Source organism: Culex quinquefasciatus, chromosome 2 (assembly GCF_015732765.1).
Source record: "Culex quinquefasciatus strain JHB chromosome 2, VPISU_Cqui_1.0_pri_paternal, whole genome shotgun sequence".
NCBI lineage: Eukaryota > Metazoa > Arthropoda > Insecta > Diptera > Culicidae > Culex > Culex quinquefasciatus.
The window spans coordinates 43,542,206-43,568,187 of NC_051862.1; the positions used below are offsets into that span (position 1 = coordinate 43,542,206).

A 25,982-nucleotide genomic window follows, 5' to 3' on the forward strand; every position below is an offset into this window, starting at 1 on the left:
CTTTGAAAGCTCTTTGGATCTAAGAATAGCCTACAGGTGCAACACAATGGTTAGCAGCTATTTGTTTCAATTAGTGCCCAACCTCAATTGCTAAACCATCCCCCAATAAACGTGATATATTTCTCTCCGAAATGATCGTCGCTCGCTGGGTGAATGACCATCCTCGGTGTCTCTTCATAGCAAAGGCGTTATGCCTGGTTAAAACACAAGCATCGTTCGGGGTCGCCATCAAATAAGAGAAGACGAAAAAAGCAAGCAACTGTTTCTATTTAACTTGGATTTTTTTTTTTGTTTGGATTTTTTGCTGTTAAAGTTTCAAAAATATTTTGCTTTTTACTTTTAAGCCAAATTTTAGAAAACTTTTTTTTTAATAAAAATGTGTTATTTAGCTGTTTAACCTTTTTCGAGCATCAAGAGTCAACACAAAGCCCTCACACACACATACTCACAAAGAAAAAAAACGAAACAAAACAGCAAAGCGTAGATCCAAATTGCAACATCTGACCATCGAATCGAAAGAGGCAAAATGACATAAAAGTGGTGAAAACAGAGAGCGGAAAAATAGTGGCACTGAATTAGAAGAGACCAAAGCGAACGCGCGCTCGAGCTCAAAATCGACGACGTTCAACAAAACGGCACCAAGTCACGCATTTTTCGTAGTTTTTTGTTTTGTTTTGTTTGATAATATCGCGGACAAAACGCACGCCAAACATGCGTTTCTGGTTTTAGTTTTATTTTTTGGCGAATGTGTTTTTTTTCTGTTTATACGTTATACGGTTGCGTGGAATATGGAATGTTTTTTTTTGGTGGGGGAGAACGAGGTGGGTTGAAAAACATGTGTGCACAATAAATTATCAATTATCATGTTTAGCGCAAATTTAGTGGGCCATGACCTTTTGTTTGAACGACCAGCTAATTGAATTTTTGAAAAAGAGCAATTCCAGCCCAATTTTTTTAGGTATGTTTTTCTCGACCCTCTCCGATTTCAATGAAACTTTGTAGACATGTTATCCTAGGCATATATAAGCCATTTTTGATTATATGGAGCGTAAGTGTTTTAAATATTTTTGTGTTTCATAATTTAAATATTGCTGTATCTCAAAGCCGTATCAAAAAGTGGCCAAAGACAAACTTGTTGGAAATTTTTCGGGCTTTCCGAAAAAATACACTGAAAAAAAACTCCACTTTTATAAGATTTTTTGATTTTTAAGTTTAAAAGTCAAATTTAAAGGTGAGCCCATGATTTTTTTTTCGTTAATTTTTTTTGTGAAAAATAGCCTAAGATGTTACAAAAAAAACTCACGAAAAATGCAGGATGGAGCAACTCACCTAAAATAATACAAAAATCATTTACTGAAACTCCAAAGTGCTCTAAACATCAAAATCAAAAACCGAACACGAGAGTCGATTTTCCAGACAATTCTACATAAAAGTCTCCACATTGACCACTATCCTAAGTACAATACTTGTGAATTTACAGCGGTTTTAAAAATTAAAATGTTGAAAAAATAGGTTTTTTGATGATTTTGGCAATTTCTATATGACAGACTTGATTTTTCAGTCTCGAAAATATTTTTACCGGAAAGCTCGTCCAATTTCCCATAAGATTGTCTTTGACCACATTTCAATGGGATGTATGGGCTTACAGATATAAGCTAATTACATTGCTCATAACTGAAAACATAATATTTTTTCAGTGTAGTATAGTATAGTAAGGTTACACTTAAATCATCAAAAAGACGAGTTATTTTGAAACATGGTCAAAGACAATCTTTTCAGTAAAAATATTTTCGAGACTGAAAAATTAAGTCTGTCATAAAGAAATTGCCAAAAAAAATTTTTAAGGTGAGTTACTCCATCCTGCATTTTTCGTGAGTCTTTTTGTAACATCTTGGGCTATTTTCACAAAAAATTTGAACGAAAACAAATCGTGAGCTCACCTTAAAATTTGACTTTTAAACTTAAAAATCAAAAAATCTCTTAAAAGTGGTTTGTTTTTTTCTTTCAGTGTATTTTTTTCGGAAAGCCCGTCAAATTTCCTACAAGTTTGTCTCTGACAACTTTTTGATACGATGCAACGGCTTTGAGATACAGCAATATCAAAATTACGAAACACAAAAATATTCAAAACACTTACGCCCTTCTCAAATGTCATTATCGAGTGTAACTGGCTCCATATACACAAAAATGGCTTATATATGCCTAGGATAACATGTCTACAAAGTTTCATTGAAATCTGAGAGCGTCGGGTAAAACCGATTCCCTATTTGACATGGAGTTGCTCAAAATGTATTTTTAGCTAATTCGTAATTTTGTTCACTAGCTAAACAAGAAATGCATGAAAAATAATTCACGCTTTCTGAGCGTAATGAAACTGTAATTGAGAAAAACTATTTTTGTTTGTTCATTAATCCGCCTCAACTTAATATATGATTAAAAAAAATCGAGGTACATTTTCACTCGGAAAAAATGTTTTAAAATCGAATTAATAACTAGAAGCAAACTTAAGCACATTTGTCTGCGTTGATTCTAGTTTGAGTATTTTGAAATGCAGACCTGCTTATCAGAAATCCTCAGAAAAATTTTACTTCGGATAATCGAATCACGAAATAAATCGTTGCCTTACATAGTTGTGGTTAAATATGACCCTAAAAATGCCCTGAAAAATAAAAATATTTTAGATATCATAAAAAAAACCAGTTTTAATTCCAGTAGCGGTTGACTCGGAAAATTGGAATAAAATTTACATGCCGTCCCGACTCGATTATCTGAAGTTTTGGTAATCCGAAATTTGATATATTCAAAGATATATAGGAAACTTTTGATTCATGTGTTTTTTTCCTCATATTCATACTTTAGAGCAATTCTCTGAAATTTCGGTCATTGGATTTTTTTTTGTATTTTTTAATCAGGCTGCAACTGTTTTGGTGCCATTTTGCATCATTAGTTGGTCCATTTAATTTTCCATACAAATTTGGCAGCTGTCCATACAAAAAGGATGTATGAAAATTCAAAATTCTGTATCTTTTGAATGAATTTTTTGATCGATTTGGTGTCTTCGGTAAAGTAGTAGGTATGGATACGGACTAGAATGAAAAAATATAATACACTGTAAAAAAAAAATTTGGTGTTTTTTTATTTTACTTTTTGTCACTAAAAAACACTATTTTTTTTTGTTTTTTGATATGTTTTAGTGGACATCAAAATTTAATGCCAACTTTTCAGAAATTTCCAGGTTGTGCAAAAATCTTTGACCGAGTTATGATTTTTTTTAATCAATATTGATTTTTTCAAAAAATCGAAATATTGGTCGCAAAAATTTTTCAATTTCAGTTTGTAATGTAAAATCAAATTTGCATCAAAAAGTACTTTAGTAAAATTTTGATTAAGTGCACCGTTTTCAAGTTAAGGCTATTTTTAGGTAACTTTTTTGAAAATAGTCTCACTTTTTCATTTTTTAAAATTAATGCACATGTTTGCCCACTTTAAAAAAATAATTTTGAAGGGCTGAGAAAATTCTCTATATTATGCTTTTTTGAACTTGTTGATACGACCCTTAGTTGCTGAGATAAAAACAGGAAAATTGATGTTTTCTAAGTCTCATCCAAACAACCCAGAGTTTTCTAATGTCAATATCTCAGCAACTAATGGTCCGATTTACAATGTTAAAACATGAAACATTCGTGAAATTTTCCGATCTTTTCGAAAAAAATATTTTCAAATTTTTTATACCAGAACTAATATTTTGAAAGGGCGTAATATTAGATATTTAGCCCTTTTGAAATGTTAGTCTTAATTTAAAAATGTGGAAAATATTGCCTAAACATAACAGCCGGCTGCAGCCTAAAAACAAAATAACGAAATACCAAGAGAAAAAATAATAATGAATAATAATAATTTACCCAATTTTTTTTTTCAAATGATGCTTCATAATTTCTCCCAAAGGTTTATCAATACTCTTCCTTCGTAAAGAAAAACATCTCTAAGTGTCGAAAACAATCCAAGCAAGCACTTTGGCGGATTCCGTTGTTTTTCACCTGCTTGTAGATTCATTTATTCACTTCGAATCAATTCGTCGGAACTTTCCTACCGCAACAAAGCGTATATTCGCTTCGTTTTTTTATTATTCTCAGTATTATTTGTGATAAACAACTCAGCTAGCTAGCTGTGTATTGCTGAGTGACCTTGATCGTTAGAAGTTTCTCATGTGTGATTTGTACCCTGTTGAAACGGGTACGATTCTTGGGCAAACATTTACAGAGCTTTACTGATAAAGGTATTTTGAACGGTAGACGTAGTGTCTGACGACTACTAATGTGGCAATTTAGGCAAAATTTATAGATGCTACTTTGTATTATTTTATTTTTTTGCTGCGATTCACTTCGGACGATTCCTTGCCAGGTTGGTCATCCAAAGCGTCATCATCAGCCCAATCCCTTCAGCAGCACACCAAAGTCCATTCAGCTGAACCGGTTTTTGCAGAAAGCTCAGCAAGCAACCTGGCTCGGCCTGGCAAGAGAACCAGACTGCCTTAATAACGGTGTGATGACTTATTTATTGTTATTGTATTTATTATGTAGTGCACTCGAGCTCAGCCAGCAGCAAGAGCAGCAAGGTATGATTGGATTACCAGACAAAGTGCCATTTGCCGTTGCGATCATCGTCGTTTTGTTTATAATGCCTTTCGGGGTAGATTTTAAATTTTTAAACCATTTTAAATACACTTCGGAGTAATAGCCCCTGATGGGTGGGACTAAATCCTGATGTAAAAGAATGTTGTTGTTTGTTGCTTGTTTGCATCGTCGCGTAAAACAACAGGACAGGAACGTGTGTCAATATTATGATACACTACTAGCTGGGTGCAACTAAGCAATGTACGACATTACGATTGAGGGTTAGTGGGGTAAAAGTTAACGTACAAGATGATTTTATTCCAGATCAGGAAAGGAAGATCGATTTTTTTTAATTAAAAATCTATTATAAATGTTATGTGAAAAGTGTTGTCCCAAATTCTATTATTAGGCCTTATTTTCAGAATTTTGAAACAAAAAATACAGTCATCCCACATATTCGGAACGGTTTCCAGATCGGCCAATGTTCAAAAAATCATAGCAAATCGATAATTGAACTTAATGATTCGCTTTTACCTTCATTTGAAAGCTTTTCTTGCGGTCTTTCGAATGCTGTATCGAACATCTGCAAATTTTAACTTTTATATGAAGTTTTTGAAGAATTACTTTGACCCTTGAAATCCACAAATTCGGAACACTTTTTTCTTACAAATGTAAACAAACCTTGGATCTCTCCAGGAGTACATATTTGTAACAAAATAATGACTTCACACACTGCAACCAGTGAAACTCAAGCTAAGTGATGTTTTATCCATGGTTTGATAACTTTTTTTTGTGAAAATATCAGTTAAATTCAGGTGTTCCACAATTGTGGGAGGCACAATAACATCCCACAATTATGAAACAGGCCATTTGGAGGCAGTGTTTTGCTGCTCTGGGCAAAATAGTCTTGGAATGATGTTTTTTGTTCAAAAAGTCCTACTTTTACTAGTGAAATAGCAAGATAATGTCCAAATGAAGGTTCTAAAAATAGTAAGGTCGACAGAAAAGCTACTTTTGGCATGCTATTGACAAATTATCATAAAAGTGTTTCGAATTTGTGGGTGTTCCGAATATGTGGGATGACTGTATAGTTTTTTTTAATCGGGATGATGTCAGCTATTCTCCATTTCTCATTAATTTAACAAATCATCAAATTATGAAAATAAAATTAATAATTTAGTAATCGGTATCAAATGATAGAGATTTTTCATACATTTCATAAGAAAAAAATGCTTTTTGATAATACTTCTCGATTACATTTTCAAGAGGTCCTATCTGCCTAGGAAACGCATGACTTATAGGCAGTAATGTCAACCATCGCGACGCTCATTTTTGGTTCGCGGCACATTTTTTGTTTGTAGTGCTTTTCAGTTACGGAATTTGACAAAGTTGTGTATGAAGGACTTGTAGAACACACCAAATCGTACAACTTTGCTGAACATAGTATTGATTTTTGATGAATACAAAAAAAAGTTACAACCAAAAATGCGTTAGGCAAACGAAAGCATCGCGAACCATTGGTCCTAAGGTCTGAAATCTTCTTGTAACTTTTTGCGTATGAATTTTACAGCTATACAATGTTCTGAAGAAATGTTGCTGTTGGTGAGTTTTACAAGTACCGTAAGCTGGGGTGACTTTGATAGCCCGGGGTGACATTGATAGAAATTTAATTTGGCCACTAATTTGACACATCCAATGTAACAGTCACATTTTTGCATATATGTTTGATAATAAGCTATCCCTTAATGCTTACATACTCAAAATTCTCAAAAATGTTTAGATATTAATTTGACGGGCATTTGAAAAACCTATCAAAGTCACCCCGGGCTATCAAAGTCACCCCAGTTTACGGTACTTCGAACACCATTTTGTCGAATTCCGTAACTGAAAAGCACTACAAACGAAAAATGTGCCGCGAACCAAAAAACTGCTTATAGGTTGTTTTGAAAATTTACTCTAGACAAAAATACGTATATTAGAAAAAATACTTTGAATTATAGTTATTGAAATATAGGTATGAAATGATTGGGACTTTTTCATACAATTGTAAACGTAAAAGTTTTTTTTTCGAAAATTTCCCAAATGTTCTCAAAATTACGTATTTTTGAAAAAAAAAAACATAATTTTTATGTGTTTTTTTTAATATGTGTATCAAATTTGGTATCAAACGATCAGGATTTTTCATACCTTTCGATAGCAATTATACTTTTTATAGAATTTTCAAAATTTTCACAAAATTACGTATTTTTGAAAAAAGTACTAAATTTCTTAGTTATTTCAACATGGGTATTAGGGTAGCTTGACATTTCTAAAGAAAATCAAAAATGGTCCAAGTCAATCAGAACAGCTATTTTCTGATCTTAAATCTAAAATTTGGGAGCAATCGGTGTTGGTTTGATTTCCGCAATGCATTTAACCAAGGTTGTTAACGATACAATTATCGAGGTTCGATAACGATAACGGTAGTTCTATCGTTAGCGTTATTCCGATAATTTTATCGACGATAACGGATGATAACTTATATTTAATATAATTCTAAAATTGACTTAAACCAACCAAATAATGTTGAGTTTTCAAGCTTCCTCTTAGTAAATATTTTTTTGATAATATGGTAAGTTTCAAAGTATAAATACTAAAAAAATTTACAAAATACCGTATTAGTTTGAAAGTACTAAAATTTATATAATTTGCAATATGGGTATCAGACGATTCGAAATTTTGCATGGATTTTCACAGTTTTAGAGTTTTTTAAGGAAATACTTAAATTTTCCCAAAATACCGTATTTTCTCGAAAATACTCATTTTTTTTATATTCGCAATATGGGTATCAAATGATTCGAGGTTGTGCATGTATTTTAACAGTTTCAGAGTTTTTTGAATGAAAAAGCTGGTAAAAATACCCATTTTGCAAATCATAAAAATTTTAGCACTTTCAAAAAAATACGATATTTTGTGAAAATTTTAGTATTTTAATCAAAAAATTCTAAAACAGTGAAAACACATGCAAAATTTCTAATCGTTTTGTACCCATATTGCGATTTATAAAAATTTAAGTTTTATCGATAAAATACGGTATTTTGTGAAAATTTTAGTATTTAATTTAAAAAACCCTAAAACAGTTAAAATACATGCATAATTTTTAATCGTTTGATACCCATCTTGTAATTATTAAAATTTTAGTACTTTGAAAAACGGTATTTTGTGTTTTTTTAGTATTTATACTTTGAAACTTACCATATTATCAAAAAAAAACTTAGAGGAAGCTTGAAAATTCAACATAATTTGGTTGGTTTAAGTAAATTTTAAAAGCATATTAAATATAAGTTATCGTCAGTTATCGTTGATAAAATTATCGCCGATACAATTATCGGAATAACGATAGATTATCGTTATCATCCCGACGATAACGATAATCATTATCGTCATCGTTAGACGATTATACTATCGACGATAATTCTATCGATTAACAACCTTGCATTTCACTTTTGAATGGGAAACTCAACTTTTTTGTTTATTTTTTTGGGATTTAAATTTTCTGCTAATTCAAAAACTATTACAATAGCAATTGAGAAAATTTACTAAAACTTTCTCGAAGAAAGTATGGTGCTCCTGGCAAAAGATACATACAGCCTACTTCAAACTGGTCTAAAACGTGATTTTAATGTTAGATGTTAGGGTGTTCCTGTATCGCTTGCCAGGAGCAAGATAATAGCACACTTTCTTTGGGAAAACTCTAGAAAATTTTCACAACTGAAAGAAAAATATTTTTTTAGAATAATAATTTAAAACTACGTTTTTTTAGTTTGTTAAAATTAAATTTAAATTTGAATTGTCTGCTCAAAATGTGTTTTGAAAAATTATATTTTCTTAGTCTGAGATGCGTTAAAAAATACCCTTTTTTTAAATTACATAAATTTTTCAGAATTTAAAAAAGATGCTGTTTATAAATAAATGTGAGTTTTAAAGCATGATTTTACATTAAACTAAAACATAAATTTTATTCCTGATATTTTGAAATGGAAAATCAGGGTCGCAAAATGTATTTTAATTAAAAATTGATATTTAGTGCCTTTCCTTATGTCTAAAAAAAACAAATTGTGAAATTGTGTCAAGATTTGTATGGACGATCCACAAAAAATGAGCGAAAAGAAAAAAAATTAATCAATGTTCGAAGTCTCAAAGAATTGCTCTATTTTACCTTAAAAAGTGTGATAATTTTTGTATTCAAAGAGATTTCACATTTTTTTGACCCGTTTTGTTTTAATTTCAAAACATCCACAAATCACAAATTTCAGCCTTATTTTTAAACAGTTTAATGATCGATAGTCATTACAAACACCAAATCGCTCTTAACCTTTCCAAAAGATGTTGATCAAAAATCTGTATTTGACCCCACTGACCCCAACTAATCCGTGCAGCAAAAACATACCACTGCTGCTCGCAACAACAAAGTGACCGTCAGTTACTAGGCAACAGCGGAGTCCAGCCAGCCAGCCAGTCAGATTCTTGCCCAGTTCCGGCTGCGATTGGCTTGCTGCGACGACGCTGAAGCTTATCAAAATTCTGCACGTTCGCACCAGGCGACGCCGCCGAGTTCAAGAAGTTTGCATTTTCTATTTGCACGCGGGTCACTTTGATTAAATGACGTGTATATATATTTTATTTTTATTTTTTGTGGTAGAGGAATTTGTAGAATTTGAACTCTGAGTGGTTAGTGAAACGTCAAATTATTTGTTTACATTTTATAGCAGTTGCCATAATAGCTGCTAGTAAGAAAAGTTTATTTTTTGAGTCTCGTTGTATTGCTCATTTGAGAATCAAATTGTTTTTTTTTTCAAAATGTTTCAGCTGTAGGTTCTCCCCCCAAATAAAACGACCCAAAATCTACTCAGCGACACATTTGGTTCTTTTGTTTGTCGTTGGTGGAAGGTATTTTACATATGCATCAACAACAACAAAAAACAAACACACTCGCACACACACTTTCCCATGTGGATCTCGCGTGAATGTATTTTTGGGACTGGTATAATATTCTCAAAGTAGGGTTCAAGGTTGTGTAAACATGGTTTTCGGCTTCGGAACAAGCAGCCGGTCGTCGGTCGTCGGAGGCAGAAGCAAGTAAACATGTGTATTGTTTAGGGGAGAGGCATGTGATTCCATCAGGTATCTAATGTTGCCAAAATAAGACTTTTATTTTCTATTAAAGCTACTTAAAAGCACTTTTAATTGTAACCAAGTCATGAATAACTTATTTGAAATTCTTCAAAGTGCGTTGACAGCTTTATTTTTGAAATATCATTTAAAAGGCAACCAACTCAATATACTACCCCTATACTATAAGATGCAGTAGTGTGGGTGACTTTAGTCGAACAAAACTAAACCACAGACAAAAAAAAATGCCATAAATATGTCACGCTGAGAAACGGAACAGATGAGCGGTACTGATTTATTGTATCAATAATGGGGATTAGAGAAGTGTAGTGTGTTTAAGTTGTGTGAGCCCCGGCTTGAATCGGTTCGACAAGTTCAGCCAATCTGGCAACCAGCTGGTGGTGCCAGATTGTTGAGGGGGAGGGGGTTCTATTTTTGGAACCAACGGCGGGCATTGGAGAATAATTGTTTCCTGATTCATAAATTTTGAAGCCGAGGGCTTGTGCAAGTGCAGACGGATTCAAGTTGTTAAATTGTTTACTGGGTTTTCAGATACTTCCTACAATTAAAATAGTAGTGTATGCAACAAGTTGCGAAAAGAAGATTTTTTCAGCACGATTCGTACGTTTATCCAAGGAGGTATGTACGAATATTTATATTTTTAAAACAAGAAGCAATTCTTCACCAAACCCGTAAATTCATTTTATTTGTATTTTTTTATAATTTGGCTCAAAATTTGTAAGGGTCTTCCCTATGATCAAAGAAGCCAATTTGTGTCATTGGTTCACCCATACAAGGCTTTACACAATTTTGGCAGCTGCCCATTAGGGTGACAAAAAAAATTTAAATTTTGGAAAATATTAACAGATACGCCTGGTTTGATTCTTTAGGTAAAAAATAGTAACTGTACAAATTTTGAGCCAAATCGGTTAAGGTATAAGGGTCGCTTCTTATCGTTGAAGTTTGTATGGAAAAAATCGAAAAAATGTATGGGAAAGACAAAAATTTCAAAATTACACCAAAAGTTTTCTTGGGAAATTTTATGAACTTTTCGAAGAAATGAACACTTATAGTTGTTTAAGCCTAAATCAAATTTCAGTTGGCTATATTTCGGACACAGCGTTTTTTATCAAAATTTCTTTAAACAAATTTATGATTGCAAATTAATTTTCAAATTAAAACTAATAAAAAAAACAGAGTTTTTTTTTTTCAAAAAAAAAAATTAAATCATTATATCTTGGCGGCAAAATGTTGGCCCGTATTTCTTTATGGCTAAAACGTTGTGGGGTTTTGTCCCCTGAAACCCAACAAATAATTTCAGTAATAAAAAAAGGATTTCTGGAAATATTTTGTAAAAAAAAGTAGGGGAACCAACTCAAAAATACCAAAAAAATAAAAACCATTAAATTGGCTGTTATTGTATAGACTAGCTTGAGTACTTTACTAGGGTAGGCCATACAATACTACTGTACTTTATAAGGAAAGCTTTTGTATTATTGTTTCTGTTGAAATGTCAAAATCTGGGAATACTTTAAAAGTTACTGTGTTTCATTTTAAAATATAGTCAAGACTCGATTATCCGAAAACCTTGGCAAAATTTCACTTCGGATAGGGGAAAGTGGGGCAAGTGTAACAAGCTAAGGAAATGCTCGTAATAACTCATAAAAAAGTTAAAAAATCTGTCGGATTTTATTATAATCATCTTTTTTTAGGTCTTGACTAAGACTATGTTAGAACAAGTTTTAAAATGTCGGATTTTATTATAATCATCTTTTTCTAGGTTTTGACTAAGACTTTGTTAGAACAAGTTTTAAAAAAATCCAGTTTTTTAATGTAAAAAAATGATTTTAAAATTTTTGATTTTCCGTACGTTATACTCAACTAGTGGGGCAAGACGAACAACCCGTTGGGGCAAGTTATGTTATCACTTAGATACATCAGATTAGAATGTATTTGAAAGGTTTCTTCCATTTTTATAATAAATAATAATATTTTACTAAAAAATTTATCGTTTTTACGAAAAAAAAAACTTAGATACTTAGATAGCAAATTTTCATAAAATCACAATATTTTGTATGAACATTTTTTTAACAATTGTTTATCACTTTTTAAGTCAAAATCAAATTATTCGCTCTACAGCATTGCCTTGGCGTTCTCGATTGCGAAATTCCTACTCGAAACTAGGTGTCCGAAGGCTTGATTGTTGAGGCAATTGCAAACCACTTTTTACACCTAAGCTTCCATCCACCCCAGGATTCGAACTGACGACCTTTGGATTGTTAGTCCAACTGCCAACCAGCGACTCCACCGAGGCAGGACCCAGGGAGACGACTCCTACACCTGGATTGAGCTAACGACCTAACCCTCTAGGATAGTCCGGGGCCAACATTTACTTCCCCATCCGACGGAAGGCGTGGTTAGACAAATCTCGTCTCGAAAAATGTCACCGGGACCGTCTGGGATCGAACCCAAGCCGACTGGGTGAGAGGCAACCACGCTTACCCCTACACCACGGTTCCCGAAGTTTTAAAGTACTTTCATGTATTTATTTCCCAATAAAATATGTTGTTGCAGCAATTCGTAATTTTTTCCATAGTAAAAATCCATATGGTACACTTGCCCCACCTAAACAAGGTTTTTGAAAAACTCTCAACAAAATACAAAGAGACGAGTTGTTCCTTTTAATTCCGCTATATATTTTTAATATCTTGACAGATACGTATTTCGTCTACTACTTGCAGACTTCATCAGTGTTCTGTTCTCGGAGTCGAGAACAGAACACTGATGAAGTCTGCAAGTAGTAGACGAAATACGTATCTGTCAAGATATTAAAAATATATAGCGGAATTAAAAGGAACAACTCGTCTCTTTGTATTCACAGTAATGCATTCTGCTAAAACGCTCAACCAAACCACAATCTCAACAAAAGTTAAATTATACTTTGTAATAGGTGCATGTCATTCGTACGGACACTACCGATCTAGGAAAAAAAGCATTTTGAAAATATGAGCCTTAAAACGAACCCTAAGGCTTTTTTTTGTGCTTTCCAAATATTATAAGATAACAAAGGTTTTAAAAAAAAAATCATTAAATCTTATGCCCCGTGGCGTTTACGTCGTTTTGGTGGTTATGTGGTAGTAGAATCAGCTAATTGCATTGCTAGCAACAATTCCTCATACTGGAAATAATTAAAATTGTAAAAATTACGACCGTACGGGCGATTGTTCCTCTTGCCCCATATGGTTGTCTTGCCCCACCTTCCCCTAATCGAATCACGAGAAAATATTTTTTTTCGTTGTCTTATTTTTGACTGTTGAGCTTTAATATGACCCTTAAACTACTCTAAAGTGAATTAGAATTTTTAATGAAAAGATGGCGGTCAAAATGGCGATGATGAATTATTGGAAAAATGCTTTTTTTTTTATTTCACGTGCAATCAACCATTCAAATTTGACTATCATGAGGTCGCAGAACACGATTTTGATGTTTAAACTAAGAAAGTAAAAGATACGAATAAAAATTATTTTTGTTCGTTGATTCGATTATTCGAAGTTTCATACAAACCTTCGGATAATCGAACTTCAGATAATCGAGTATGGACTGTAATAATTACAGTGCTGATTAAAAAATATATATAAAATTTTAATAATTTTTATAAAAGCAAATTTTTGTTCAAAATTTATATATTTTGTCAATAAAGCCAATTTCACGAATCAAAATATTTCCACAATAACTTATAAATATTTTTATCCTGTAGATGCATGCAAATTTAAAGGTATTTTTGAAATCGTTTTCAATACCACTTAAAATTTGTCTTTAAACAACTTTTTTTTTGAAAAAAATTCCGAAGAATCGAAACATTTAGCACTTTGAGAAAATCTTATTGATCAATGTTTTCAAAATTATAGTTTAACTGAGCAGTTCTCTACGGAATCGGTCTTTTTTCTTTAATTTTAATTTTTGTATTTTTTAATCCGGCTGAAACTTTTTTGGTGCCTTCGGTATACCCAAAGAAGCCATTTTGCATCATTGGTTTGTCCATATAATTTTCCATACAAATTTGGCAGCTGTCCATACAAAAATGATATGTGGAAATTCAAAAATCTGTATCTTTTGAAGGAATTTTTTGATCGATTTGGTGTCTTCGACAAAGTTGTAGGTATGGATAAGGACTACACTGAAAAAAAATGATACACGGTAAAAAAAATTGGTGATTTTTTATTTAACTTTTTGTCACTAAAACTTGATTTGCAGAAAAACACTATTTTAATTTTTTTTATTTTTTGATATGTTTTGGAGGACATAAAATGCCATCTTTTCAGAAATTTCCAGAATGGGCAAAAAATCTTTGACCGAGTTATGATTTTTTGAATCAATACAGATTTTTTCAAAAAATGGAAATATCGGTCGCAAAAATTTTTCAACATCATTTTTCGATGTAAAATCGAATTTGCAATCAAAAAGAACTAAAGTGAATTTTTGATAAAGTGCACCGTTTTCAAGTTATAGCCATTTATAGGTAACTTTTTTGAAAAAAGTCGCAGTTTTTCATTTTTTAAAAATAGTGCCCATGTTTGCCAACTTTTGAAAAAAATATTTTTGAAAAGCTGAGAAAATTCTCTATATTTTGCTTTTTCGGACTTTGTTGATATGACCCTTAGTTGCTGAGATACTGCCATGCAAAGGTTAAAAAACAGGAAAATTGATGTTTTCTAAGTCTCACCCAAACAACCCACCATTTTCTAATGTCGATATCTCAGCAACTATAGGTCCGATTTAGAATGTGAAAACATGAAACATTCGTGAAATTTTCCGAACTTTTTGAAAAAAAAATATTTTCAAAAATTTAAAATCAAGACTAACATTTCAAATGGGCGTTATAATGAATGTTTGGCCCGTTTGAAATGTTAGTCTTGATTTAAAATTTTTGAAAATATTTTTTTCGAAAAGATCAGAAAATTTCACGAATGTTTCATGTTTTAACATTGAAAATCGGACCTATAGTTGCTGAGATATCGACATTCGAAAATGGTGGGTTGTTTGGGTGAGACTTAGAAAACATCAATTTTCCTGTTTTTTAACCTTTGCATGGCAATATCTCAGCAACTATGGGTCGTATCAACAAAGTTCGATAAAGCAAAATATAGAGAATATTCTCAGCTTTTCAAAAATATTTTTTAAAAGGTGGGCAAACATGGGCACTAATTTAACAAATGAAAAACTGCGACTATTTTGAAAAAAGTTACATAAAAATGGTTATAACTTGAAAACGGTGCACTTTATCAAAAATTCACTGAAGTACTTTTGATTGCAAATTTGATTTTACATCGAAAAATGAAGTTGAAAAATTTTTGCGACCAATGTTCGATTCTTTGAAAAAAAAAACTGTATTGATTAAAAAAATCATAACTCGGTCAAAGACTTTTTACCCATTCTGGAAAATTTCTGAAAAGTTGGCATTTTATGTCCTCTAAAACATATCAAAAAATAAAAAAAAATTAAAAATAGTGTTTTTTTGCAAATCAAGTTTTAGTGACAAAAAGTTAAATAAAATCGTAACTTAATCCACCTTTAGGTGGTTGGTGCCTTCCTCACATTCATAAAGTAAAGACACTACACGTCCTCAAAAAAAGTGTATAAATAACACTTATTTTTTTGTCAAATTATCTGAAATCCGGCCTCAAAAAATTGTATCAAAAACACTAAAGTACTTATAACTTTTGATAGGGTTGTCAGATCTTCAATCTTTTGGGCTTGTTGGAAAGGTCTTTTGATTACCTATCCAACGACGAGTCGCATGATAGATCCGGACAACTTTTCATCAAAATATTTGAGATCCGGCTTCAAAAAAGTCTATAAATAACACTTAGGTGCTCATAACTTTTGATGGGAGTGTCAGATCTTCAATCTTTTTAACGCGTTGGAAAGGTCTTTCAAACACCTTCCTAATAATATATAGCATGACGTGTTTTCTTACAAAAACCACCCTTTTTACAATCTTCCGAAGTTTAGCTAAAATTGTTTTTTTACCATAACTTTTTAAGTACTTTTCTAAACTTCATAATATTAACTAGGGTCTTGTGGGACCCCAAGACGGATCGAATGAGACCAAAACGGTCCAAATCGGTTCAGCCAGTCCGGAGATAATCGAGTGCATATTTTTCGGTGCACGGACTCACATCCAGACACACGCACAGACATTTGTTCAGAATTTGATTCTGCGTCGATAGGTATACGTGAAGGTGGGTCTACGAGGTCAAATAAAGAAGTTAATTTTTCGAGTGATTTTAAAGCCTTTCCTCATTGAGGTGAGGAAGGCAAAAATCACTTAATTTTTTTACCGCGTATCATTTTTTTCAGTGTAGTCCATATCCATACCTACAACTTTTCCGAAGACACCAAATCGATTAAAAAATTCCTTCAAAAGATACAGATTTTTGAATTTTCACAAATCATTTTTGTATGGACAGCTGCCAAATTTTTTTATGGAAAATTATATGGACAAACTAATGATGCAAAATGGCTTATTTGGGCATACCGAAGGCACCAAAAACGATTCAGCAGGATTAAAAAATACAAAAAAAAATTAATGACCGAAATCTCAGAGAATTGCTCTATTAGAAACAAAGAAAAACCAAACATGAAAAATGCAAATTCGGTTGAAACCTCAAGCTAAAAAGCATAAGCATAAGCATAGGTGCCCACCCGCAGTTGCTACTCCGTTATTGATCAGGACCTCCAGAAGTTACATCCACGAGCCGTGGAAGATAAGTGGGAGCTATCTTTCCTCGCTTCGCAAATTCTCAAAGGCCCCTATCATGCTGATCAATACCGGCGCCGGCCACGACCAGTGGTAGGGTCACGGGGAAGTGGATGGGAATGTTAGTCCGATACTTGAGTGATAGAGACCGCCCAATCGACTGCTTCTCCGACAAAGTATCACATGAGTTTTGAGGGGGTTAGTAGATGGGTATGAGGTCAGGATTCACGAGTGGCAGTGATGTGACCATGAGCATTTTGTTTATCGGTTGAAAATTTTAAATCTTAGGCAGCCGGCTGCGGAAAGATAGATAATTGATCATTTAAAAAGTATTTTTTTTATCCAACGCGTGCCAGCCGAGCAGTAGTGCTATGGGCTGGACTTATCAGTATATTTTTACTGTTTTTACAATTTAGATAACGCGAGCAAATTTAAAAAAAAGGAAATAAATAACGCTTTACTCTTCATAAAATCGATAGTTTGATGAGTTAATACTAAAACTGTCCGTTGGAATAAATTTGTACGATCATTTACTACGAAAATTATCGCGAAAAACAGGACTGCGCGTTCCCAGAAGCACTGCACTTATGATGACATTATTCAATTATAATAACCAATCACCCCATGCACACAAACAGCGACACAAAAGAAATGAAAATGAGCATGCAAAAACAAGACAGCGCGTCCTCGTGGTCAGCGCACTAATCGGTTGAAACCTCAAGCTAAAGAAGAAAAAGATAAAACGAGAAAAGTAAAGTTTTTCGTGGAACAAAACATGCTCAAAATGACTTTCTGAACACGATAAAATTTAAAATAACCAAAGAAAATTTTAAGCAGTAGTGTGATATAATAAAAGCTTTGAAAATACAGGTTCCAAATATATCCTCAAGAGATCGGAACTCAAGGTGTAAATTTAAGTAATTCGAGCCGGAACTGTTGAGGTTATCTGAAAATTAATCAAAATTGTTTGTTTGCATTAAAGTGTTTGTTTCCATTAAAGTGTTTGTCACACACGCACAGAAATTTGTTCAGAATTTGATTCTGAATTGATGTGTAGGAAGCAGGAATATTAAAAAAGTTCATTTTGCGAGTGATTTTATAGCTTTTCCTCAGTTCAGCAAAAACGGTTGTCTAAATTCCGTAACAAGTCAAAACTAAATAAATTGAATCTATAACTTGCAGCAAATGTTAATCCGTTAATCCGTTTATGGCTGCTACTGCAAAAAAAAATCTGCCCGGTCATCATTATGCATGATGTGTGAGGAGCGGAGTGGGTTCGTAAAACTCGAGTACACTCAAATTGATAGGGCAAACATCAATGGTCTGATTTGCCCTGAGAGCTTGCTGCTGCTATACCTACTTCTACTGCTTTCGATGAATTGATTTTATTCATTCACACACAGTGAAATTGTAGGAATATTCGATGGAGATTAAATGTGGAAGAAAAAGGAGAAGAAGGGAAAAAAGTGGTAACAGAAAGCTCTCAGAACAAACAAAAAGAAGATTGTCTAATGCATTAGAAATGCCATTTTGCGCATTTGATACAGGGTTTGAGAATAGTTTAGCAGTAGAGGAATAATAAAATAATTGCGATAAAGGCAGATATGTGTGCCTTCTCCGCGCTGACTCTTTCTCGAGTTAATCGGTTTTGAATATCAGCCGGTTGTTCGTTCGCGGCCGCCTGATCATCGTTTTTCTGCACTCGGCTGTTTTTTTTTATTATATTTATGCAAGTCTGCTGCTGCACGTACACACAAACCAACCAAGCCGGCAGCCGGCCTGATGGATGCAGCAGCAAAAAAACAACGGCTGTGTGTTGTTTTGGTGGGGAATATAAAGAGAACAATAATAACATATATACCAACATGGAAGAGCCAGGAGCAGAAGCAGTGTGTAATATATACGTACTGACAAGCCAGATATTAATGCCAGAAAAAATAGTTGCAGAAAGAAAAGAATTTAAAAAAGAAAACGCCGGGACCGGTTTGTGTTACGAAATGGGATACGAAAATTTATTTTGCTGTTTTTTGTCGATAATTGTAAGAATGGGTGTATCAATACATATTCTCCTTCGGTCCCTAATATTTCTATCCTTACAAATATCTTTGTATTTTGTTTAATGTCACTTTTCTAAATTTGAAAACTATTACGAAAATGAATTGACAGTCGAGTATAATAAGTACATCTCTGGTTAGCTTACATTACGTCGCTGAAAAAAATTAAATACGATAGGCCATTACGATTTTTAAGGTGGGCAAAAATATAACTAATAGTAAAAATTATTAATAGCTAGGGGAAATTCTTGTATGTTTGGCAGGCAGTGAAATAGTATACACTCAAACCCCAATGGTTTGACACCGAACGGGGTCACTTTTTAGTTTGACACCCCTTTTACTCGGAGTTCACACACAATACCAAACGTTTGTTTTGATAGTGTTCGTAGTTTGACTTTGACCAACCAACGGGGTACAAACTAAAACAGTGTCAAACGAAAAAGTGACCAACCACCGGAGGTTGAGTGTATATTGAACGTCAAAGTGCTGATAACTAGTAAAATCGATTGTGAACAGGAAGGTGCTGTGTCCTATCCCTCGCCTAGACCAGACCAAAATCCATGATAAAGCTGTCAGACCAAATCTGTCAGACCAAGACCAAAGAGCAAAAAGTAAACAATCTTGGTCTTCGACGTAGGTGCACACAAATCAAGAATAGAAAATTTTAAAAGAATTTTATTTTTCCATTTCAAAAACTGGGCTGCAAAATCAAATGTACGCCAGAAAATGATCAAACAGTGCAATTAAATAAGCAGTTAAAAGCCTTATTCCCTCCACATTATTTTTTGATCACGTTTTCGGTTTACACCTGAAAAATCTTGAAATAATTTATGCGGTTTCCCTTGATTGTGAGCTATTCAGAATTATTTGTTTAACTCTCTACTCCTCAATTTTTTTATTCGAATTTTTTTATTTTTTGGGTCATTTTGAGCAACTTTTGTTCTACGAAAAAGTTTACTTCTCTTGTTTTATGTTTTTCTTGTTTCATTTTTAGTATTTAAATTTACATTTATCTTGTTAAGTTTATGTTTATTTTTGGTAGTATTTGGCATATTCTACCACCTCCTATCATTACATTTTGCCTATCTAATTTTTTCATGTCACTTTTTCAATTTTTTGCTTGTTTTTCACATTTTCTGCTCTAAAATGGAACCATTATAATTTTAATTGTATAAAAATGAGTAGAGGCTGGGACACTAGAAAAATTACTTCATAGGTACTTCTTTTTACTTGAAATATAGGACATGTTAGTGAAAAACACAGCCACAGTTGACACCTAATAAAATGACATTTTTAAATACATTGGCAAAGTCACATAAAACAAGTAAAACTTCCATCCCATAAATTTTATAAAATTTAAGAATTCTTCTATCCAATGCTTTTCAAAGGTCAAAAACTGGTTAAAAAATGGATTTTTGGCGATTTTTTTAAAATCGAAGCCCGTCTAAAGGAGGGGTTGGGTTGGAGAGGCTGACTTAAAAATTAAAAATCACTTTAGAGTTAGGGTCATACTGAAGCTCGGCAATAGGGTGCCAGTAATAAAATCGTCATCCGTTATACCCCCTGACTAGTTTCTTTAGGTAATAATAAGTAACTGTGAAAATTTTGAGCCAAATCGGTTAAGGTTTAAGAGTCGCTATAGACCGTTAAAGTTGGTGAAAAAAATCTTTTCTTCAAATCACTGATAACTCGTTAGGGTTAACTCGGATCGTTTGCGGTCTTCGACAATATTATTTGTCATGAAATATTTTTTCGATTTTTCCCATACATACTTTTTCGATTTTTCCCTACAAACTTCAACGATAAAAAGCGATTTTTTACCTATTTGGCTCAAAATTGACAGAGTTGCTTATTTTTACCTAATGGATCGAGCCATTGGGTATCTCCAAAGATTTTTTAACTTTTCTTGTCACCCTACTACTCGACAACCCTACTCGACAATAAAAAAAAAGGCAACGAAAAAAATAGTGTTGCAATTCCGTCGTGAGACAAGGGGAAATTATCATTTGAACCCAAAATATGACCAAAAATCGATTTTTCGATACTTTGACTCATTTCTGAGGGCAGATTCAGATTCAGCGGGCAAAATTACATGGAAAAACAAATATTTGGACAATTTTCGAATTTTGTTAGGGTGGTCCCGAATGGTTTTCCCCTGAAAATTAGACTTTTTCAAATGGAGATATCTCAAGTTTAAAGAAGCATTTGTGGTGCTAGATCTCCTCTTTCAAATGCAACCTGGTGCTTAAAATTTGGCTTGCGCCTTTTCGAGATATTTAATTTTTAAATTTGCATCTTTTTTACCTTAAAATGGCTGTAACTTTTGACCCTTAAGTCCAAATTGACAAGTCAAAAAATAAAAATGTCCGTTTTTTAGAGTTTTAAAAGTGCTTCGAATATCACTTTTCTCTAAGACCGAACCCTGAATTGCCACGTTCCAAAAACTGATTTTTGAAGGTTTGGTCAGATGCCTTCCATAAATTTGGTTAAAGAATGCGTTGATTACGAAATAAAATTTTGGTGTCTTCGACAAAGTTGCTTGAATTGGCAAGCCCAACAACTTTCTAGAATACGAAAAAAATCCCAAAAATATTCCTGTAAAGTTAGATTTTCAAAATAACCCTAATCGTGAACCACCCTAATTTTCATCAAACCAAAAGTTGCCCCATTCCATTTGCAACAACTCTTCTGAAGACACCAAACCTTCAAAACTTCACCATTATTCGGAAAATTCATTTTCCACTTAAAGTGTTACTTACATGTAAATCGACAAAAAAGTCAGAGGTTGGTGAAAGCATACACTTAATTTTATTTAAAATTTGTTTTCAGGGCTTAACAATATACATTTTCATCCATTAAAAAATAAATATGAAGACATTTGGATGTACCATTGCCGAGATATAGCTGTTTTAAAAAACGGGTGCCACGATATCTCAACACTGCCTTGACCAAATCGGCTCAAAATTTTGGTGAAGACTCGTTAAACCGGTCCTGTGAGCATGACGAAGGCCGATTTTCAAAAAACTTATTTTAAAAAAAGATAAAAATATTTTTTTGTTTTTCATATAAAAAATCGTCAGTTTTTGATTTTTGTATTTTTTTAGAAAGCAAAATTTCCAAATCGGGCTTCGTCATGCACACGGGATATGTCTCCAGAGTCTTCACCCCGAATTTCAGCCAATTTGGTTCATCACATCTCGGGATATCGTGGCACCCGTAAATCAACTCGGTGTTTAGAGAAAAACGCTCAGAAAGTTTGACCGTCCGCTTTGCGCACGGCAAAATGTTGAGCTTAAAATCGTCTCTAACTCAGTTTAATCATGTAATATCTTCATGAAACTTTCAGGAGAGATTTAAAATCATCTTTTTAGTGGAATAAATAAATTTTCCGTAATATGAAATTTTGTGATTTTCTACATGTATGTAACCCCTTAATTTTGCGTTCTGGAAAAAAAACTGTAACTTTATGATCCCTGCATCAAAATTTCAGAGAGTCTAGCCTGTGAACGCTTTTTCTCTCTCTCATGATTTCTAGCAGGAGCATTCTCTTTCTATCACTCCCCCTCTTTTCCTCGTTCACGCGCAATCGCCGCTGATTCTTTTGTTCTGTCAGCAAACCGCAAAGAGAGAACGCGATTTGGAACCGACCGCGCATTACGTCCCGTGAAATTGTGTTGGCAGATTTGGTTTTGTGACGTCTTTTGTTGTTTAATTTCATTAAGGGATGATGATTGTGAATAAGAGAATGAGAGAGAAAATGAGATTTTCAGACGGGATCGTGAAATCTCGCAATGGAGAGAAAGAGGTAGTGATAGTTGGGGGAATGAGATTTCGCGTATGATAATTGTAGTCGTTGAAACCTGAAAGTTTGATATTTTTACAAACCTGTTGATGAGTCAACATCAGATGTTAAAAAATATGATTCATCAATCTTTGTTTTTCTCCCCCTTCTCCTTCCAGGCCCTCGGTCCCGTGCGCTGCTCCAGCGTTCAGGTTCAGTTCGACGACCTGGTTCGAACGGTGCGCCTGTTCGACGAGTGGGACCTGCACCAGTGCCGCAACTGCCGGTGCTGCGTGTTTGCCCGGTTTGCCGGTACTCCCGCCTCCTCCGCCGATAAACCCGCCTCCTGCCTGGTCAACGCGTCCCTGGTGGTAAGATGGATATTAGAGATGCAATGCTGAAGAGGAATTTCACTTTTGTTTCCCTTTTTTGTTTAGACGAACGAGGACCAGCTGAACGCCCGCATGGCCGACGGCAGCTACTCGCCGGCGTTCGGCATCGTGCTGAACAGTTCCGAACTGAGCTACAGTGACCTCGCCGAAAAGAGCAGACTGCTGAGCATGGCCAAAAGTGGCAACACGTTCGTGCAGCTGCTGCGGGCGTACATGGAGCGCGAGACGGAAGCGGCCAACGCCCGGATCCACCGGTTCACCGAGCAGGAGTTTGCCGTGCTTAAGGTGAAGCGCGAGCGGGCCGAGCAGGACTGCATGATTCTGGCCAAACGGGCCAACAACGTACCTGAGCTGATGCTGCGCAGCAACAGCATTTCCGAGAGACCGATGCCGACGACGACGACGACTCCGACGTCGAAGCCCCTGGCCACCAAGGTGAGCCCGATGACGGCCGTTGGCACGAACGCCAACGGAGCGACCCATCTGAACGACTCCGGAGCCGGAGGACCATCCCAGCTGGAGACCCCGCCGCCAACGCCCGAATATCTGCCAATGTCCACCGGAAACAGTCCACCGATGGTGACCAGCAACGGGGTGGCGCGATCCCGCATCACTCCACCCTCATCTGCCGACCAGTCCAGCGGAACGACCCGCCCCGGCAGCAACCACAACAACAACAATATCGTTAGCTTTAGCAACAACACCCGAGGTGCCATCGCCGCTGGTCGACAGCCACAGCAGCAGCCGCAACATTCCAGTACAAATTCGTTGATGCAGATGCAGCAGCAGCAGCAACGGCTGGCCACCAGCTCGTTCGAGTCGGACTGCATGTTTGACATCGACGGCATGGAGAACGACAAATCGCCCCTCACCCTGTCCGACGAGGAGGACCTCGGATTAGATGGTTAGTTGTTGAAACCTGCCTTTCAAGTAGTCCAAAATTCTGACACTTTAATCTCACTTCAGAGTCCACCGGCAACAACAACGAGGACGGGATCTACATTCCGGCGCGCCACTCGCTCGGCCGGCAGAGCAGCTCGATCGCCAAGAGTCTGCCCATCTCGATGCCCCAGGTGATGACGCAGTTCCGCGCGACCGAGGAGGACTACGACGAGGTGAGTGGGAACTGGTAGCCTATAAAATTACTGAATATTTTTAACCGAAAATGTATTACAAAAAATCAAACTGGCTAGCCCTACTGCGTTGTGTTTAATGCAAAGATCATTCTGAGAACGGATCACATTTCACAGAATCTCTAGGGGAGGAAGGATGCGTGGACATACCGTACCACGCGCTAAAGTTCACAGTTTTATATGTGTATTGTATGATGTGTAAAGTGTAAAATATGGTGTGGTTATATAATCAAATAAATATAATAATGCAATATAATGATCATTTAATAAAATCCCTTCACCTATATATAATAACCAAGCACCCAAGCACATAAACAGCGACACAAAAGAAATGAAAATGAGCATGCAAAACAAGACAGCGCGTCCCCGTGGTCACCGCACTAATGATGCCATTATTTAATTATAATAACCACGCACCCAAGCACAAAAAAAGCGACACAAAAGAAATGAAAATGAGCATGCAAAAACAAGACAACGCGTCCCCGTGGTCACCGCACTTATCTTATAATTACAAAATTTCCTAAATTCATAAACCAAATAATAAAAAATATGAAATTTTGAAATTTCAAAGTATAAAAATCTGGGGATTTAGAAACATCAAAACAGTTCGTAATCGAATACCCGAAGTGCTCGTCAAAATTTCACTCGCGCTAATCAAACCACGTAATCTTTGCCTTTCTCAAAATTTGCATTTCTTTCCTAATATATGACTCAAAATATGATCCAATGTAATGTGGTTTTCTGGAATTTGAGATGGCGGCATTTAAGAATTTCATGATAAGGAATTCAAGGATTTGAGAAATCAAGAAATTACGAATTTCAGAACATAAAAAATTGAGAACTTTAGAATGTTTGGACCATCCACAAACCACGTGGACATTTTTTAGGAAATCTAATTTTCTAAAATTCTCTTGATCTGAAATTCTGAACTTAAATTAACGAGTTCGGTAAAAAAACCGAAATTCGAATTTTTTACATAAAGTTTTAGAATTTCAGGATTCAAAATTTTGTATGTGAAAAATTCGATTTTTGCAATTCCGTCGTGAAACTATTTACTTTTTTTGTCATTCTTGAACGACGAAATAGCCTACTTTTCTGTACCAAAAATAACAGAATCGAATAGCAACACTTTTCAAAATAAATGCTGAAAAGTTGAACTTTTCAGCACTTGTTTCGAAAAGTAACACTTTTCAACATTTTTTTTTGATTTAAACGATTTATTGACAAAATACATGAAAATTTGACATAAAATTTTACTCAGTGTGTGTTTTTTGGAATTGCAAAAAATGTTGTATGGAACTCGTTGCAAAACTTGATTTTTCAGCACTCTTCTTATTTATCCAACTCGGTGAACCTAGTTGGATAAATGTACGACTCGTGCTGAAAAAATCCTCTTTTTGCAACTTGTTGCATAAACTACTATTTCGTTATTTTTTTCCGAACTCGTTAATTTAAGTTCAGAATTTTGGATCATGAGAATTTTAGAATATTAGATTTTTTATATCCATTTTTTTTAATTTTGTTTTTATAATATTTTTTTTATTTTGATAATATAAGAATCCAAAATTTCAGAATTATGGAATTTTAGAATGAAGGTTTTGTTAATTTTTAATTTTCTGTTTTGCCTTCCTCACCTCAATAAGGAAAGGCTATACAATCACTCGAAAAATGAACTATTTTATTCGACCTCGTAGACCCACCTGCACGTATACCTATCGAATCAAATTCTGAACAAATGTCTGTGCGTGTGTCTGGATGTGAGTCCGTGCACCGAAAAATATGCGCACGATTATCTCCGGACTGGCTGAACCGATTTGGACCGTTTTGGTCCCATTCGATCCGTCTTGGGGTCCCACAAGACCCTAGTTAATATAATAAAGTTTAGAAAAGTACTTCAAAATGCTAAAAAAACGATTTTAACAAAAGTCCGGAAGATTGTAAAAAGGGTGGTTTTTGTAAGAAACCCGTCATGTTATACATTTTCAGAAAGGTATTTGAAAGACCTTTCCAACAAGCCCAAAAGGTTGAAGATCTGACAACCCTATCAACAGTTATAAGTACTTTAGTGTTTTTAATACACTGTTTTTGGGATATTGAT

The 25,982-nt window shown here is 34.6% G+C and overlaps 1 protein-coding gene across 1 annotated transcript in view; it reads left to right on the plus strand.

The window, feature by feature from the left end:
• The window catches only part of LOC6043048, a 55,522-nt gene that overhangs the window by 24,460 nt on the left and 5,080 nt on the right, over positions 1-25,982 (plus strand). The window contains exons 3-5 of the mRNA XM_038253929.1: positions 22,539-22,730; positions 22,797-23,655; positions 23,718-23,866. Of these exons, the coding sequence (XP_038109857.1) occupies positions 22,539-22,730; positions 22,797-23,655; positions 23,718-23,866 (1,200 nt within the window). The remainder of the gene's footprint in view (positions 1-22,538; positions 22,731-22,796; positions 23,656-23,717; positions 23,867-25,982) is intronic.